Source organism: Hippocampus comes, unplaced genomic scaffold (assembly GCF_001891065.2).
Source record: "Hippocampus comes isolate QL1 unplaced genomic scaffold, H_comes_QL1_v1.1 scaffold49, whole genome shotgun sequence".
In the NCBI taxonomy this organism is placed as follows: domain Eukaryota; kingdom Metazoa; phylum Chordata; class Actinopteri; order Syngnathiformes; family Syngnathidae; genus Hippocampus; species Hippocampus comes.
The window spans coordinates 745,954-764,822 of record NW_017804830.1 but is presented as its reverse complement, the minus strand read 5'-3'; the positions used below and the strand labels follow the sequence as shown (position 1 = coordinate 764,822).

Here is an 18,869-nt window from a genome sequence, read left to right as displayed (position 1 = left end):
TGGTCATCGTGTTACAAGTTTTTTTTTTTTTTTTTTTTTTTTTTTGTGCCAAGGACTGCCTCGGCGTCGGATATTTGGGTTGCCGTCACGTTGTTTTGTTTGTCATAGTGGCATATTTTGTTGTTACTTTTTGTTCGTTTTTCATGACTTTGTTTGTTCAGTGTGCCCCGTGAGTGTTTTCGTCCATACGTTGGGTTCAGTCCACCCTGCTTCTCCCGCCTCCCCGCTTTCGGGTCCACGACCGTCACGCATAACCATGACAGGGCCTTTCTGCAGCCTCTTTAGGTTTCTGTTTTTTTCCGAAACCCAACTGTCTTCAATAAGGACGAAGGAATTGACCTCGCCGTTCCAACACGTTTCGGACGGTACGTTTAACTGTCATGGCGCCGTTTCCTCAAGCAGAGGTTGCAAGTTTGGCGATTTAGTTTGTTGGTCACTATGGAGAGAGGATGATGACTTGTTTACGCCGAAGCAATTCGCCCTCCCTGCCTCCCTCCCCACCTCTGAAAGAACGGCTACGCCCCTGGGCGAGCGCGGACGCCGCGCCGCGCGTTCATTGGCGATGACGAAGGTAAAGCGCGCTACAAATTTGCCGGACCCGCCTGCCAAGCGCGGACTTTGCTCATCCGCTCGCGAATGGGTTTTGCGCTTCGTTGAATGGCCGGCAACGACTCGCCGCCGGCGGGCGCCGAGCTCCAACGCAACTTGTCCTACTACAGCATCAGCATTCTCCTTCAAGTTTTAATCGGCGTCTTCCTCGCCATCAACCTGTTCCTGCTGGGCACGCTGTTGTCCAGGGACCAGTTCAGGTTGTCCATGCGCTACATCCTGTTTGCCAACATGCTGCTCAACGACTGCTGGTTCCTGGTCATCAGCGACGTGCTGCTGCTCTTCTACTACTTTGGCATCTCCACCGGCCTGTGGCTCTGCATGGCCGTCTACTTGCTCCTGGCCCTCTCCAACCTGGCCACGGCGTGCACTTTGACCGCCATGACTTTGGAACGCTACGTGGCCGTGTGCCTGCCTCTGCGGCACGCCGAGCTCTGCTCCGGGCAGCGAGCCCTGGGCGGCGTGGCGTTCATCGGCGGCCTCGGCTGCATCCCCGGCGCCGTCTTCTTCTTGGCCGTCTTCGCCTCGGTGGGCAGAGACTTCTTTGAGCGGCGGCTGATGTGCGACATCCACAGCCTGGAGGCCTACCCGTGGCACAACCACCTGAGGTCGGGCATGTTTGCGGCGTACTTCCTGGCCATCGGCGGCGTCATCGTCTTCTGCTACGTGCGCATCATGAAGGCGGCCAAGGCGGCGTCGGCCCGGGAGCGAGCGGCATCCCGGAAAGGCCTCGGCACGGTGAGCCTTCACGCCGTCCAGCTGCTCCTCTGCCTGATGTACCTGCTGCTCCCCCCCATCGAGAAGGCCCTGGCGCGGGTGGATCGTGACGCGTTTCAGGTTGTGCGCCTCTTCAACTACGTCACCGTGATTCTGAGCCCGCGCTGCCTGAGCCCTCTGGTCTACGGCCTCCGGGACGAGATGTTCTTCAAGGCGCTCAAGTCGTACGTGCTCGGCGGTTTCTCCGGGAAGAACTGGAGGAGGGAAAAAAGGCAAAAGCTGCATTTCCGTCGCCACGCTTCAAAAGCCGAGTGCTCAAAGGGGGGCAGGCCGGCTCGCGTCACCCTTCCAAAATAATAGCCTGGGTCATTTCTTTTCCAAAAAACACACACACAAAAACTGCTCATCTAGTAAAAAGTCTGATCCTTCCTTGTACTTGGACTGACCGCATTTATCTTTGTCCCAGCATTCCATCTCCCCCCCAGTTTTTCGTCCTCTTCTTTCGTGTGATCTTCAAACAGAAAGGGACACTTCTGTCTCGCTCGGTTGAAATCTGATGAGCACAATGAAAACCATTTCATTCCTCTCCTCGCCCTCTCCTCTTCCCTCTCGTTTAGTTTCCACATGGAAGATATCGGGGCACTTCCCGTTCCGTATGCCGTTGTTTTGTCGGTGCTCCGCTGGGCCAATTGTCACCGGGAAAGTTAATGAATTCCTTGTGTGTTTTACATGCTTGGCCGATCAATCAGATTCCAATCGGATGTACACTATCACAGTTGCTTGTGCGGTTCATGTGTATGAATACAAAATAAAAAGACACTTTGCCCCAAAAATGTCTGCAATTATTCCGGCTTCTTACATATTCCTTCATTATGCCATTTGGGGGTACTTTGCTTTGTTTTTGAACGACATGTTCAGGACTGTTTCACAAACTTAACACCTCTAATAGGGGAACGCACCTTTGCTCAGTGTTTGGAGGCACCCGTACCCTTTATTCGGATAGCGACGCTCTCTCATTTCGAACTGGATTGCGGCAGAGTGAGTCAAGCCAAGTCAAATGAATTTCCAACAGCCCTTGATCACATGCAGACGAGTCTCAAAGGGCTCCGCGTGCTCACAGTCGACAAACTGAACGATCTTGACCGCAAACAACCCCCCCCACCCCCCAAAAAAATAAATAAATAAAAATCTGGGGAAAGAAACTTTACTGATGGTTTTGCCGTTTATATGTGAGCAACATACAGTATATGCATAACCGTGGCCGAATCACACCAAGTGCTGAAACACATGTCACAACACATACAAATAATTGGCAAACATACTTGACACGTCGAGTCGGGTGTGTCTTCTCCTCCATGGCAGACTGATTCATCGAAGCCAGGTGAAGAACCACCGCCTGAACGTTTGCTGGGACTCCGTAACAAACTCCGGCGGTCCTCCAGATGTCAAGTTAGCCCTTTGCCAACCGCGCTAAACAGGAAATGACAATTCCATACGCAATTTTCAAATTAAAATCCCGAGCGCTGTGACCCAAAAATATGATTCTGGTTATTTACAATGAGAACCCTTGAGCAGGGGCCGCAGACGGCAGAATCGGAATCGCCCTACCGGGGCGACCAGCCTGCAACGGATGCCGAGTGGGCGACATTGAACAGCTGCCGGCGCTCGACTTTGGGACTGTCGTTCCAGTCCGTTGAACAAACTGAAACGCTGAAGGAAGAACTCTCCGAGAGGTGTCGCCACAGCAGCTTTTTGTGTACTTTGTACATGATTTGTGCTATTCTAGTCATAGATAGGCCGTCGCAAATCGGTGTTGCAGTTGGTCAATCGGTTCTGTATGTTTTGATCAACGAATAGTTCTTTTCGCTCTTTTTGGTCTGCAGTCTCAGGGACGAAATGTTCTTCAGCACACTCGAGTCAGACTGATGATGATGGAAGGGAGCCTCATGTAAAGAGAAAGCGATACCAATTAAAGGATGCGTTTGTGCCCAACTTCCGACTTTCAAGTGAAACGTCACCAAATGAACACGTTTGTCTGTCCGAGCATACGCTTTTTGCCCCCCCCCCCCCGGAAAGTATTTCGACCTGCTTTCGTACCTTCAAATCTCACCAGCACATTGAACTACTCACCTGAATTGGTTTCTCTGTTTTCACTGTTGACGGACGCCTTGCGTGCAAATGACAAAAAGGCAAAGGCGATTTGTGAGCGCGTCAAGTTGAAAAGGTTTTTATTTCTCATTTCCAGATGGCTGGTGACGGCATGACGTAATCGAAGAAAGACAAATACTTCTCATCATGCTCAAGACGTGTTGCGCTCCAACAAACATTCGCAAACGTTGACAATTGTGCGCTTGGAACACCATTTTTTTTAAAAAGGCGGAAGGAGAAGAAGCCGCAGCGCGGTGGGTAAGCCCGCCACTCGGCCAAAGTCAGCTGCGGTCCCCCGCAATGCTGAGGAATCCCCCCCAAAAAGGGCTGGGTACTATTTTCAGAATGGTCCTCACCATGTTGAGTCAAGAAATCAGCAAAAACCGCAGGTGTTGTTTCACCAGCCGGACTGTCAATCTGCTCCCTAACCTATCGCTTGATCAAATAAATAGCCATAAATAACCGGGAATTACATTGACGGATCTGCACACCAAATCAGTGGCCGCCCCACGAAAAGGTTTACAATTACCTCGAGATGCCACTAGAAGGCAGCAAAGTTTGGTGCCGTCCCTTAACTCATTCCAACTTAGCTGCCTGACACCAAAGTAAGATTTTTCTCTATTTCAGCACACTTACAGGTAGTTCCTTGACACCAAGATGCGACTGTTTTTTTTGGGGGGCGGGGGAATAATCTAAATGAAACACCTCAACCCACCTCAACCTGGTTACTTGGCATCGAGATGCCGCGAGGTGGTGGCATTTTGTCTCAACGGAAGTCCTCAACTCACTGTGTTTCCCTGACGCCACAAATTGGTGGCAAAGCACTAGTTTTGTCCACGTGAAAGTATAACATAAAATGAACATGTGAATTTGTGAATGCCGAGCGGTCGTTGAGTGCGGCTTCCGAATCGCAACTCTGCGGACGCAGCTGAGGGGCGTGTCCTCTTCAGTCCTCTCTCAGGTAAGCCTCGTGTATCTCCAGCTCGTCGGCGTCCTCCAGGGAGGCGGCGTACTCGGCCATCCTTTGGATCTCGTCCACTTTGGTCTCGGCCAGCTTCTTGTCCGCCGCCGCCGCCGCGTCGCGGGCCGGCTGGGCGTGCGAGCGCGCCAGTCGGACGTTGGCCATCAAGGTGACGGACGCCTGCTCCGACCCTGGACGCCAACGGTGTCGGTCACGCTCAAATGACGTGACTTGGCACGCTAGCAAATGCGCGAGCTAGTACACTCCGCCGAAAATATTTGTTGAATTTACACGCCGTGTCCCGCTTCACTCACCAGACGCGGACGCCGCTTCCGCCGCCCGTTGGCACAAGTCGACGGCCTTGAGCCAGGTGCTCTCGAAGCGTTTGCATTCGTCCAGATGCTGGCCGACCTGTCAGAGACACCATGTGAACGTCAGATAGCCGCATAGCCCGGCCGTCACCTCACTTGGCCCCGCCTCTCAAAGGCTTATGCATGCACTGCTGTCTGTTTGGTATTTTCTATTGATCGCCGCAATTATGAAGGTTATAGAGTGCAATTTTTTTTCCTCCGTGAGATCCTGTCACTTTAAAATGTGATGAATTGGTATTGTACACGGAGTTTATCGAGAGTTCAAGTGACCTGCGCCTTCTGTTGCAAGATGGCCCGCTGGAGCGAGTCCTCCTCGGCCGGGCTCACTTTTCCCAGCGAGATCAGGAAACGTCTCTGCAGGGTGATGCGGGCGTGCACAGCCTGTAAGAAAAAGAAAAAGAAAAAAAATCATCAAATGGTGTCACCCTGGAAGCATTTTTTTTAACACCCACCCCCAAATCCAATTTTAGTCTGTCAAAATTGTGACTAGTCTTAATAAGTTCTGTCTTTATTTATTTTTTCGAAATAACTAAATAAGAACTCTGATTTTATTCTCATGAAATGACAATTTGTTTGTCGAAAAATGGCGACAAATCAATTTGCATCGGGGCGTCCAAGCGAAGGGTGCGCGTGGTCACCTTAGCGTAGGCGCGGAGGGCGTAGACCAGGGCGAAGGTGCTCTGCGACAGGAGCGCGCTGGTGCCGTCGGCGACCAGCGACGTCGCCCTTCCGATCAGGGCGTCGTGACTCAGTTGCTCCGCTTGCTGCCAGGAAACACGTTGAAATATTTGCAATTAGCATTCCGGAATGGCGTTAACAAACACATTTGTGGGGTAAACAGATTTTTGATCGGTAAACTCGTTCGAACGTATTTGAAAGCGTGTTTGAACGTATTTGCAGGTTTAATGCAAATAACATAACAACAATAACAAAGCTTCCCCCCCCACTTGTGATGCCATATGGTATTGATTTGCACATGCATAAGCTATTTTAAGAAAACACAGTTCAATTAAGTGCAATATAAATACTTATATAAATAAATATTTGTGGGGTAAACTGATTTTTGATCGGTAAACTCGATCGAACGTATTTGAAAACGTGTTTGAACGTATTTGCAGGTTTAATGCAAATAACATAACAACAATAACAAAGCTCCCCCCCCCCTCCTTGTGATGCCATATGGTATTGATTTGCACATGCATAAGCTATTTTATTTTACATTCTGCCAACATCATAGCAATAGAGTAAATGATGCTTATTAGTCATTTTGATGGTTTTATTATCTTCGTTGTTTGGATTTTTTTTCCCCCCATAATGCACACGTGCAAGTTAATATACCTTCGCATGGGGGGGAAAAAAAACGCTACGTTTTCAGCATTCAGCCTACAAGTAGGTTCAAACGTGTTTGCAAGTTTGCTCGAACGGGTTTTGCTAGTCCAATATGTTGACTCCACATTTGCATAGTTTGCAGAGGCCACGCAAGTGTGGCCTCAAGTGTGCAAGTGCCGCGTTTGCATGAAAATCCTCCCTTTGCTCGATATCGACATATCGCCCGTATAGTCAAGGTTAGTTCGACACCCCCTTTTCCAAGTTCACCAATTGTACTCGATGTGTATGGAAGATCGTGGTTCGTGCAAATGTGCCACGAGATTTTTCATACTGCGTTGCGCGCAGGTGTTCGATGCAACATTTTTTGAGGGCCACGAGACGTACTTGCAAGGACGAGACGGCGCCAAGGTGGCTCGAACTCAAAGGCGCCGTCCTTGCGCTTGCACACGCTTGCTGGTGCACCAACTTCCGCTTTGCTGTCTCTCTGGCACTGAAGAGGATGCCTGGAGCGCTGATGCCGGGAGAAAACACACGCACAAAAAATGAGGAAGACTGTTTGTCTTTCTTTTTTTTTATTTTGTAAAAAAAATGTGACAGTTTCAGAAAAAATATGATTTTCTTTGGGGAAAAAAATGCGGTTTTAAAGTAGGATTACATTGAAATATATATTTTTTTTTTTTTTTTTTTATTTTGTTCAAAAAATGTGACGGCTTAAGAAAAAATATGATTTTCTTTGGTGCGGTTTTAAAGTAGGATTACATTGAAATATATTTTTTTAATCGAGAGCATTTGTCACATTTGTGGAAAAAAGTCATACTTTTCAAGACTCATAGTCTTATTGTTAATTTTTTTCATGGTTCTATTTTTTTAAACAAAAGATGATTTTTTTAATGCAAAGTACTGTCGTCCAAAGTCATGTAAACAGAATTTTTTTTATTTTATTTTATTTTTAGAATAGTTGCTCTATTTCTTGAGAATATCTCTTCAAAAAAACAAAAGTGGGGGGTAGATAGATCGATTGATAGCTGGCTACCTGGCTAGCTAGCTGAATAGACCGATTGCTAGCTTCTAGTTCGCGAGCTAGCTAGCTAGTCACATAGCTGGATAGATGGAAGTCGTTTTGTTATGGATATTTCCTCTGAAAAAAAAAAAATATATATATATATATTACAGTTATATATAAGTTTGCTATTCTAAATCATCGTTATGCTCTCAGAAAATCATTTTAAAGAAACACTTTTTTTTTTAAATTATTATTTTTCGTTTTTCTCCAGAATCGTGGTTATATCAATAGAAACAATTTATCTAAATGAACAAAGAGTATTTCTATGAATTCTAAGTATAAACATTGTATTTTTCAAGAATAAAGTTGTTGTTTTTTTTTTTTTTTAAACTAAGAATCCTCATTTTTCAAGCATGCATGAAAGAGACAGCCGGGGAAACAAAAGTACCTGAGCAGTTGTGCACCTGCTGGTCCTCTCTTTCTGGGAAACTCTCGTGGCGAGCCCAGAAGTTGTCCGCTGGCCCGGGCGGCACATGTTGAACACGAACGCACTGCCTGCATTTTGGTCAAATAATCACAAAAAGACTTTTTTTTTTTTCTGTCTTGTCTGCAGCTTCTTGCCTTCAGACTCCCAGTTTGCTCCTGTAACGCCACCGCCGCTGGTATTTATGCAACCGCGGGGCTACGTCACCTTGCGTAATAAAAGTCATCGATCTGTTGACTCAGCCTGCTGATGCGCTTTTCTCGCCTTATCTCACCAGAAAAAAAAAAAAAAAAGTCCACCGAGGCTCCCTACGTGCGTCTTGCAGAGTCTGATGTCCGAGAACGGCGACGTGCATGCGTCTACGTGCCATGGCATAATTTTCGAGTTGCTCTTAGGACGCCAGGTACTGTGGCCGACTCGTCCCCCCCGCCCCCCTCTCACAGTGCAGACGTCCGGGGTTCGATTCGTGGCCCTGACCTCTCAATGCATACATCGGATAATGGATGGCTGGATATATGTGACATTCCAAGAGCGGTTATTCTCATGAGGCGGCTCTACTTTTGACCATTTTTGGGGTGTTTTTGTATGGCAAGATGGAACACCTGCCTGCAAAAATTGGGCATCAGAAGTGGGCTCCGAGGAGCACCAACTTCACAAAAGGCTCGGTCTTTGGCAGTGTTTATTGAACAGTTGAACAGAGGCGTCCAGGTCCTCGACGACCACACATGATCAGGGTAATTATCAGGCTTCTGCAGAGAGACAATTCTGGGTTGCAACATCTTCAGTTTTTTTTTTTTTTTTTTTTTATATGCAGGATTGTTCCAAAAAGCTGTTTGGTTGCGCGCTCATTGAAATGCGCGATGCATCCCATTTGCAATCGAACATGAGAGATTGTTTGCTAGGCCGCCTTTCGTCACCCGGCCCAAAATCGAGTTGGTCGGCCGATTGGTAAAGATCGCGCCGGCCGCCGTGTGTTTGCTCTGAGAGTTTGTTTTGGACGCGGCGTCCGGGCGTGACGCAGGACTTGCGTAAATAAGAAGCCAGCGACGCCCACCCCCAGGGGGACCAGGCTCAACGTGTTTGGCAAACAATGGGCCAACTCGAGGTTACTCAATGACAGCCCGCCGGCCGTGACGTTAATGATCGGCTCCTCCGACAATTAGTGACTGAAGCCAAGCTTCGTCAGGAGGCTCGGGGGACATCAACAACAACAAGAACGACATGCTCATTATTGCCATCGAGTCAAAGGAAAAAAAAATCAATCCTTTTTCTTACTGGTGTCACAAAAAAACCCACAAATGGACAAACTCAAAAGTACGACACATTGACTGAAGGGTTGTTGTCACCAATTGACCCACACTAGAAAGGGTCAAAAGGTTCTCCCTTGGCACCCCCCGCCCCCCCCATCACCACCAAGATGTATTGCTCCGGCAATATTGAGAAAACTGCCACAAGCACTGGTGTCAGAAGAGGGATCCGGTGCTTGAGTGACCCTCACCAACAGACAAAAAGATAACTCCTGGTGTTTTCTCCATGGCAAATAACTCGATTGGGAAGGTCCGCGGATCCTGACCCGTTTAGCGACGATTCCGGTGAGGGACGAAGACCTCTCCTGTCGATGCTTAGTCCATCAGTTTTTCAAAGTTTCCCGATGGGCCGTTGGTGCAGTGGGCACCTGGCTTCCAAAGACCACTGCGGGGAGCGTAATAATCATCATTTCATTTCATTTCATTGGAATCGATTGTTCAACTTTAGTTTTGAAAGGCGACAAAATCACTTTCACGCAAACCCCCCCAAAAGGGCCAAAGGGGCACATTGGGCATCAGTGCTAGAAGTGCCTGTGCCTTGGCGCCCCCCCCACCCCCCCACACACACACACGTACACACATTGCAGATGCCTGGCGAGGACTCGCCAAATTTGCGGCAGGCCCAAGGTCGGCCGAGGTCTGGAAGCAGCCTGACGCTGCCTTGCTCAATGCGGTTCCAACTGCTTTGCTGGCGCTGTTCACGGCGATGTCTCGGTTAACCATCAACCTGCTGCGCACGCACACACGCGAGCGCGCGCCGCAGGTTGATGGAAGGCCGGGGCAAATGACAGCAGGACGTTTGCTCGGCGGCTGGGTGGCTCTTCGCTCGTTAGCGCGTTCGCACTTTCTTCTCACCACGAGCTGCTGCCGGTTGACAAAAAAAAAAAGCAAAAGAAGTATTTGGGCTGTCGGCACTTCTCCCCAAATGCCACGACTTGTCCAAAAGCGTCAGTGAGGATTTCATGCGGGCTTCACTTTCATTTGGCTGCGGTGCATCACGTGGCCACAAGGCGTCAGTGAAGCTCCGGAAGCAACCCCGAAAGTGATTTGGGATTTGTCGCTCCCTCAAATTTTCAGGTGAAAATCGATTGTGACTGTTTCTATTCGAATATTTGTTTTAAAAAAAAACAGCCGCTTCTGTCGGTTTGCCTGCAAAACGACGGCGTGCAATCGCTGAGGGCTCAGTCGTGTGCGAGTTGCAAAGTGAACGATGAGGGCAGGGAGAGAAAGGTCTCCCACCCGAGATGGAGAGGGGGTGGGGGGAGGGGGGGTGTAGACTCCTGCAAGAGGAAGGCTTCTCCCAAATCCCGACAGCTCGGCCGCGGCGTGGACGTGCGAAACTGCCGGAGATGAAGCTGGCGCGGTGCCTGCAGCTGGCCTGCCTGTGCGCGTGCGCGTTGCTCCCGACGTGCGCGGCCGACATGTTTACGTCGCTGCTGGACGTCAGGCAGGCCATCATCGTGGAGAGGAAGCTCATCGGACACTTGAGGACGTACATCGACGAGGAGTGGGACAGGCTGCAAGATGTCAGGCGGTGAGGACCGCACCGGGCCACGGAGGCGCATGCGCAACGCGCCCTCAAACGTAATCAGTCAGGCGCGGTCACGAAAAATAAAGCAAATATTTTTTTTAAAAATCACTCAGTTGTCTTTCCGGTTTCATGGTACAAACGGAAAACCACGTTGAAAAGGAAATTGGTGTGAAGCTTTATTACCGTGTTAAAAAAAAGAAAACTGACAATGTCCTTTTTTGATCTCACACATTTACTATGAGTGCATTAATCATGTGTGGTCGGGCCACAATTTTTCATCAGTGGTACGTGCGGGTTACATAGGAGCAAGCACTTCCTAACCACATGTAGCACAAAAAAATGATTTGAAATTTGGACAAAATGCATGCTCTTAATTTGTTTCATTATTGATCACATTTTTCAATGCATATCCACTATCCTAACCCCAAAACACATGGTATGAATTCGCAGACAACAAAATAAGCTGATTCTGCAGGCAATGAATGTTTGCAGTTTGGTACCTGTAAAAATTGCACATTGACACACTCGTTTTCTTTTTTTTTTTTTTTTTTTTTTTTTTTACAATATTTTTTAATATTTCGCTGCCGCTCTCTGATGCTGAACAAACCTGCTGTTTTTTTGGGTCTCCTGAAAAGTCATGTCGGTGCGACGTCACACTGGAAAGGTCAGAGGAGGTCTTATGAGGAAGAATGCTGGAAATATTCACGCTGACTCCCCTGCGACCCCTCTGCAGGTTTTACGGCAAAGTGTGGCGCCTTCACAGCGAGCTGTACGGAGGCCCGTCGGACGGGCTGGCCAACCCGCTGCTGGCCTTCACGCTCATCAAGCGGCTGCACGCCGACTGGCTCAACGTCGTCTACAGCCACGGAGCCCGAGACAACGCACAAGGTTGGCGCACGGGCATACACTGACTGACGCACACTGAGTCTCATGCACATCGACACTCACGTGTGCACGCACGCTAATTTTCACACCTACTGACTGACACATACGCTGCACGATCTCGGTCACACTACACACACTCGTACAAAATAAATTCAACACCGTGAGCCTCTTTCACCCCCACGCACAGACTGACACTTGCGAGTACACGCTCACACCTACAGAGACTCTCGCGCAGACACACACCGAGGTCCCCACAAGCGTGGTCTTCAGCCCTCAGGCGGAGTCTGGAGCAGGAAGCGGACAAGCTGCCCAAAGCGGAGGACGTGCGGGGGGCGGCCCGGGGCCTGATGCGGCTGCAGGACGTGTACGCGCTGCACGTGTCCAGCCTGGCCGCCGGCCGCTTCCGTAGGGCCAGCGGAAGCGGCCGGCTGGCGGACGTCTACACGTCGGCCGTGGCCGCGCCGCTGTCTGGAGACGACTGCTTTCTGGTGGGGAAGGTACGCCCGCCTGCCGCCGGCCTCGTGTGCCTTCGCATGCTTCGTGTTTTCTCGTGAAGTCATCGTTTATCATAGCATCCACGGTCTAAAGTCGATGTTCAAGTCTAAAAAAAACCCCACATTTTTGCTGAGCTTCATCGTCTGATAATATAAGCCGTGACTTATCGGAGCTTCAATTGTTGAAAGAAAGTCATGACTGGATGAAACATTCGGGGCACGCTCACAACCGTCAGCTGCATTCCAAAGAGCATGACACTCGGAATCCAAAGTAAGCGGAGGAAGAAGAGAGGCTCTCCTCCCAGGGAGTGGCCGGGCCATCGAGCCGCAATACATTCCGACGTCAGCGTACGCTCAGCATGTGCCTGGCGCCAGGCTGCAAAAGACATTAGCCACGTTTTTGGAGGGGAAGACCTTCATGTCTTCTTCCACTCCTATGAGTCCACAGGTGTGCATGCACCAACACGCACACACAGAAAGCAAAATTTCACAGGCAGAATGCAGCAAATGCGCAGTCCTCTGACCGTTTTCCCAATGCTGAGCTTGCCCGCGGCAACAAAGACACGCTTGTTTCCGCATCACCGTGTGTTGACGCAGGTGGCCTACGATGAGGAGGACTACTACCACTCGGTGGCATGGCTGCAGGAGTCGGTCGAGCGGTTCAGGAGCCCGGGAGGCGGCCGGAGCCCCGAGAACGAAGGCACGCTGGAGGACGCGCTGGACCACCTGGCCTTCTCTCATTTTAAAGTAGCGCGCACGTGCACGCACGCGGGCGAGCTCGATGCAAGGACGCCGGCGCTAAGCCAGTTTTGTGCTTTCAGACTGGAAACGTCTCCCGCGCGCTCAGCCTGTCACGGGAGCTGCTGCATCACGGTGACGAGTCTCGGCATGGATTCGGATGCAGCCCTATTCCGTAGATTGCATGTGCACTCGTCACCGACGGACCCAAAAAAAATTCGGGCAATTTTTGGGCTCGGGCAACTTTTAGCAACTTTGGAAACATCGTCAATCGAAGCGTTTTTCACGCAAGGTGGAATGAAGTTCCCTTGCCAAGGCTTTTGGGCCCGCATGCCGTCATGTCTCTCCAAAGCCCGAGACCACCCGCACTTTCGGAGACGTGTGCTCACCCTCCACCGGATATGACATGCGCTTTGGCGTCCGTGTCAATCTTGCAGATCCGCTGAACAGAAGGGTTTTGCGCAACGTGGAGAAGTACGAGAAGCTGCTGGTGGCCGGGCCGCCCGCGTCGCCGGTCCGACCCGCCGCCAAGCATGTCAAGACCAGGGACGCCTACGAGAGGCTGTGCCAGGCAGCCGGACCTCAAGTCAGCGCACTCTTGCACGCTCCTTGACCCCCCCCTCACCAAAATAACACTCCACATCCTCTCATTTGACCAAACAGACCCAAGGCCACCCAAAAACAAAACTAAAACATCAGGAAATCGGACTGTTTGGTTTGATACCAAAAAAAAATAATAATTGTAGATCTTATTCTTGCAAATGACTCCTTTGCAAATCACAAAACCATGAAGAATATCAGACTTCATCAAAAGCGATCTTTCAAAATTTCAATTGAAAAAAAAAAAATGGGCCTGTGTTTGGGAGGACCAAAGTCCTTCCTTCCAAAATGGCCTCACGGGAGCCGTAACGGCCCATTGTGGTGCGCCGCTTTGCTGCAATTTCTCCCAAGGAGGCGACTCACGTTGTCTGGCGCGTTTCTCCAAACAGGCCCCGACGTTGAAAAGCGCTCCCTTGTTCTGTGACTATTTCACTAACGGGAGCCCGGCACTGACGCTGCTGCCCGCCAAACGCGAAGTGCTGAGTCTGCGTCCTTTGGTGGTTCTCTTCCACCGCTTCGTCACCGACGACGAGGCTCAGCGCATCAAGGACCTGGCGCGGACTCGAGTAAGTGCCGTCCCCACGACGCTTCCGAACGGCTATTGGAGAACTTCGCTTTCAGTCTCACGGCCCAGCGTCGGGGCTTCAAATTAGGGAGGGAAGATGAGGTGAAGGTGTCCAGCAAGCGGCTCGCTGCTTTTCGCAAGTGTGACGGAAGACCTGGCGCATTTGCAAATTCTCCTCTCTTTCCAGTCAAAGTTGGAAAAAAAAAAACTCTTGGTGCTTCTCAGCGTTGATGACAGTCCAAGTGGAGCTTGTCAGGTTGAGGAAATACATTTCTCTCTTGTCGACTTTTTTCACATTCCAAACATTACATTTGATGATTTACCATCAAAAGGCCAATTTGCAGTTCACCGCACGACAACGTGTGAAGGTCACCTCATGAAACGGGGGTTGTCATATCACCAATCACCACTAGATGGCAGACATGTCTTGATCTCATTGTCCTCAACTGTCCAAAGCTGCAACGTGAGTGGGGCGAATCATTTTTTTGGACGGATTTGGAATGATGTGCAGGAATGATGTTTGTGGAAGCAAAAGCACAAAAGGAGCTTTGGCCACTTAATGTTGGTTTTTGTTCAGCAGTTTTGTGCCATCCTTGAATAGTCATTTTTGTTCAAGAAAGCCCTTTGCGCTGGGGGGATTGTTGGCTCCTGATGCGGCAACTTTCTTCCGGGTGGATATTCTTGTTTCTCTCAATGTAAACTGGGACAGCACTCAAGTAGCCTGCGGGGGCAAATCGCCGGTGGGCTCCCACAGGCGCTTTCCGATGAGTGCTGTAGCTTTTGGCCCGGCTTGCTGAGAGAGAGTTTCCATCTTTTTTTTTTTTTTAACACACGGCCTGCTAATATGCTGCCAGATCAGCTCTCACGTGGCATGATGTGTTTATATTAGGGGACAAATTGTTTCCATGACCACCGAACCTGACACCATCTTTCACTGACCGCCACGCGTCCGTTTCAGCAGATGACAAAGCGGGTGCGGGACATCTGGAGCGCGCTGGCATTAATGCTCACAAGCTGCGGCTCGCGGCGAAATTCTCAGCCATGAATTATCATTAATGGGACTCGGAGGAGATGTGACCCATTTTGAGGGGAAAGGTTTTTTTTCACTTTCTGATGCCACGTGGAATTTGTTGTCTGTTGTGGTTGCTGCCTGCTTGCCAACTATAACAGATGTCGTTCAGAATATTCTTTTTTTTTCTTCTGTCCTTGCTGTCAAGTTGCAAAGATCCGTGGTGGCTTCTGGAGAGAAACAAGCGACGGTAGACTATCGCATCAGCAAGAGGTACTGATTGAACATCAAATGGGTGTTTATTCACTGTAGGATGAGGCAGAAAGGTACCAATTTTAGGATTCCAAATCAAAATTCATCAATCAAACCTTCTCGATATGTGTTGGTCATCATTCCAGCGCGTGGCTGAAGGACTCGGCACACTCGGTGGTCGGCGAGCTGGACCGCAGGATCGCCGCGGTTACGGGTCTCAACGTGACACACCCCTCTGGCGAGTACCTCCAAGTTGTCAATTACGGCATCGGAGGTCATTACGAAGCTCACTTTGATCACGCCACAGTAAGTCTTGCTCGCCGGTTCCTCGACTGCACGACGCTCGGCTGAAATGTGTTTAGTCTTCTCGTTTGAACCCTTTTGTGCACCCTGTAACCCGATAACATGGCAAGCCGTCCACCGGTCAAATATCGGTTGTGACAGATCCCCCCCATGGTTCATTCACGAGCTCGTCTTGGTTGACTCTTTGTTTTCATACCACCAGTCGCCATCCAGTCCCGTCTTTCGGCTGAACACCGGCAATCGCGTGGCTACTTTCATGATTTATGTGAGTATTGGGACAGAATGTCCAGAAACTTTCCATAAAAACGTAATGGGACTTGATGGGAATACACGCAAATAAAGCAGGTCCAATGTGTCCTGAAGCTTCTCTTGACACATTTTCAGAGAGAACTCGCTAGCTACGATCGCTCCGCCCAGTTCTCCGTAACATCGCGTACGTTTGAAAGCTGTGTGACGTGTGCTACGTTGTTGACGCGATTCATCAAAAAAGAGGCTGTGTGACCACTCCAAGCTAAATTTTGCTGTTAAGCTCAAGATAAAACGAAGAGATTTAGACATTGTGTATTTAAAAAAAAAAAAAACAACTTTGACTCACGAATGGCTGGAGCTTAATGCTAAGATAGAATGGCAAACACCATGAACATGCTAATGGTTAGCATCCGTGGTTATGCCTGTCGAACCCTCTAAGGAAATGCTAGCCGAACCCAAACGGAAGGCCAGGGAGGAATCATGGCATTTCCAGTCCTATTAATGGTGAAAGATGATTATTGATATCGGAACAAATTGGACTCACATCTCAAGGCACCAGCACATGTCATTCCCATGCTGAATCTTCAAGAGGCTCTGGTGAAAACATAAAGCCGGCGTTTGTATCACGCAGCTCAGCTCTGTGGAAGCGGGCGGCTCCACGGCATTCATTTACGGCAACTTCAGCGTTCCCGTCGTGAAGGTAAACGTTATCGTTGGTGCAATGCGGACCTCCGCCAAGGCCCGACCGTTCTCATATGAATCGGCGCTTTGTTTGACCCGCAGAACTCTGCCATCTTCTGGTGGAATCTGCATCGAAACGGCAGCGGCGACGAGGACACGCTGCACGCCGGCTGTCCCGTCCTCATCGGCGACAAATGGGGTAAGCGGAAAGCGGAACACCCCAGAACCGGGGTCTCTGACTTCGAACTTTGCGTCGTTTGAGATGCGTTTCACTAGCGCTGCGTTATCTCCAAACCTTCACCGTCGAACAGCTCGGGAATTAGACAGAGTGGTCGAAGGTCGGTAATGTAAACAGGAGGGGGCTCAGCGCACAGCCCTGGGGAGAGCCAGTGCTGAGGTGGATGGAGGAGCAGGCGGTCTTGTGGATTCTCAGAGTCTGTGCTCTGTTGGTCTGGAAGTTCAGCAGCCGGTTCGCCCGGTGAAGGACTCAACCGCAGGACCACGGGGTCCGTGGGATGATGACACTGAAGGTAGACATGGAAGTACTTGCTTTGCGGGTGGGTGAGGATTGTGTGGACCACTGATGAGATGGCATGGTCAGGGGAGCTTTTCTTCCTGTAGGCGTACTGGTGAGTGTCCAGAGTGACGTCAATGAAGTTTTTATGACTACACTTCACGTCTATCGGAGCCAGGGCTAATTCAGACTTGTCACTGTCGAGATCTTGGACCCAGGTATGATGGAGGTGGGTTGGGACAGACGCTAGTTGGAAGGAGGCGTTGCAAGCTTTTGTCACTCCCAGTACTTATTGCAGTACTGTGGAAAGGATCGCCACAATAGTTGGTGTCCAAAGCGGCATCAAAGACCTGGCCAGTCGCCTACCGTGACACAAGACCAGCTGGTGGTCTTTCCAAGTGTTGATTACATTCACGGCGAACATTTTGACTCGAAAAATGAGCGTTTCTATTGTTTTTGTTGCTGCGTCAAACACATGGTGAAAAGCCGCCGAAGAGCCTGTTTTTTGTTCCCACTACTCTTTTCTTTGTTCCAGTGGCCAATAAGTGGATCCACGAGTACGGCCAAGAGTTCCGACACGGCTGCAGCTTGAACCCTGAGGAGTGAGGCGCTGGGCGGGCTCTCCGGACTCAAACGAGCAATTGCGATTGTGAAGCGGCGGGGGAGGAGCCTGAGCCAGACTGACAAGTGCGAACACAGCAGAGAGAGAAGGCGCATGAAGGTCCACTTCAGGGCTCTGGCCTCCAACATTGCTTCCAGGGGACCTCTGGCGACCCGATTGCTCGACTGGCCAGTTTGTGCAGCTGGACAGGAAGCAGACAACACCGTTGGTTTCACCTAATCATGTACGAGACGCTTCACCTGCAGCAAAAAGACGTCCAAACTGATCTTGGCGGTGTCTCCGGGCAGCCAGCCATGCCAAAGTTTGATTTACAAGATCAACACTGCACAGCTCACTGAGATAGAGTCTTGTGCCTAAATGTTCCATGTTGCCATAATAAACAATGCAAAAAGGAACGTAGTTGTAGTTTGGTTCTGTGAAGCTGATGGAATCTTGGGATCGCGCTTCTGGCATCAGTTCTTTTTCCAAAACTTTTTTTTTTTTTTTTTAATGGACCGATTTTGAGGGTTCACTGCACGCTGTTGTCATACTTATGAATGATATACGATTACGTCCACCTCACATATCAGCGGAGGCCAGAATCTGTCTGCTTGTGTTTTGATCAAATCCAACAAAACCGCATTACACCACCTGCGCCACAACTTAGACCACTTTCTAAGGTTTAGTCTACATTTGACAAAAATGTCCTCTATCCACCGAGGGCCCAGAAACTGTAGCAGGGTCTGTCAAATTCCCAAACACGATAGCCTAGACTTGCCCCGGCATGAAAATGAAGATGTGGCCATTTTGTGATGCTGCACGGCGATTAAAAATAAAAATAGAAATGTGATGTTACTGGACAAAATTGGAAAATGATCACCTCTGATTATAATTTGTAGTCATTGCCCTATTGAGCTCCTATTTGGGGATGGATGTCCTTTGTAAAGTCAGCATGGAAGCTAAAAAAAATATGATTGAAAAGAGCAAATTGCTGGTTGTTGATTTCAGGCCAACGTGAGGACTGTGAAAGAGCGTCTCATTCTATTGATGAAACCACGCGTAACGCCCCCACATTGTTTCAATGACTGTTCCCTTCCTCTCATAGCCTACTTCATGTTTCTTTGACTGAATGGCTGCCCAACCTTGAGTGTCCCCTCCAATGTGTTAGAGGTGAAACCGGTCGGTATGGCCTCCGAGGCACCGTGGGGCCCCTGAGCACACAGTACGCGTGTGTTTCTGGGATGCACAGTGCTGCTTGAGTGACAGGAAACTGGAAGAGTGAAAAGTGAAGAGGGGCGAGGCAAAGGGGGAAAAAAATGAAATAGGAACCGCATTGGATTTCATCATTCTTGCCTCAACTTTAAATCTCGCAAAGGCCTTGTCGTTGTTAAGGCAACCAAACAAACACCACCGCAGGGGGATTTGTTGCCAAGCAAGAGAGACATTTCGCCAGGGTATGCCTTAAACACATGACACTGACCTTAAAGGGAAAACACTCTTTCTTATATGAGCAAAGCC

General features: G+C 49.6%; 3 protein-coding genes and 1 long non-coding RNA gene across 4 annotated transcripts; 2 read left to right on the top strand and 2 right to left on the bottom strand.

Moving 5' to 3' along the window:
• Positions 1 to 657: 657 nt before the first annotated feature.
• On the top strand, positions 658 to 1,671 carry LOC109514310 (mu-type opioid receptor-like; the record flags this gene model as incomplete). The annotated part of the gene is made up of 1 exon (XM_019867257.1): positions 658 to 1,671. A coding segment is annotated over exon 1 (1,014 nt), but the record flags the coding sequence as incomplete, so codon positions are not given.
• A 7-nt stretch (positions 1,672 to 1,678) lies between these two features.
• Positions 1,679 to 3,373, bottom strand: LOC109514549 (uncharacterized). Its single transcript, XR_002168003.1, has 3 exons — positions 2,883 to 3,373; positions 2,649 to 2,796; positions 1,679 to 1,879 (listed from the first exon to the last, which is right to left on the bottom strand). It is a non-coding gene; the product is annotated as an uncharacterized LOC109514549 (long non-coding RNA).
• Positions 3,374 to 4,316: 943 nt separating this feature from the next.
• Positions 4,317 to 7,993, bottom strand: LOC109514524 (diablo homolog, mitochondrial-like). The gene is made up of 6 exons (XM_019867706.1): positions 7,587 to 7,993; positions 6,520 to 6,646; positions 5,445 to 5,570; positions 5,077 to 5,187; positions 4,750 to 4,846; positions 4,317 to 4,626 (listed from the first exon to the last, which is right to left on the bottom strand). Exons 1-6 carry the CDS (start codon positions 7,697 to 7,699, stop codon positions 4,421 to 4,423), a joined length of 780 nt encoding a protein of 259 aa, XP_019723265.1. The 5' UTR covers positions 7,700 to 7,993; the 3' UTR covers positions 4,317 to 4,420.
• Positions 7,994 to 9,509: 1,516 nt separating this feature from the next.
• On the top strand, positions 9,510 to 17,747 carry p4ha3 (prolyl 4-hydroxylase, alpha polypeptide III). The gene is made up of 13 exons (XM_019867666.1): positions 9,510 to 10,463; positions 11,194 to 11,348; positions 11,616 to 11,842; positions 12,437 to 12,586; positions 12,661 to 12,712; positions 13,015 to 13,163; positions 13,567 to 13,743; positions 14,960 to 15,024; positions 15,150 to 15,309; positions 15,509 to 15,571; positions 16,187 to 16,255; positions 16,339 to 16,435; positions 17,286 to 17,747. Exons 1-13 carry the CDS (start codon positions 10,174 to 10,176, stop codon positions 17,354 to 17,356), a joined length of 1,725 nt encoding a protein of 574 aa, XP_019723225.1. The 5' UTR covers positions 9,510 to 10,173; the 3' UTR covers positions 17,357 to 17,747.
• Positions 17,748 to 18,869: the final 1,122 nt, after the last annotated feature.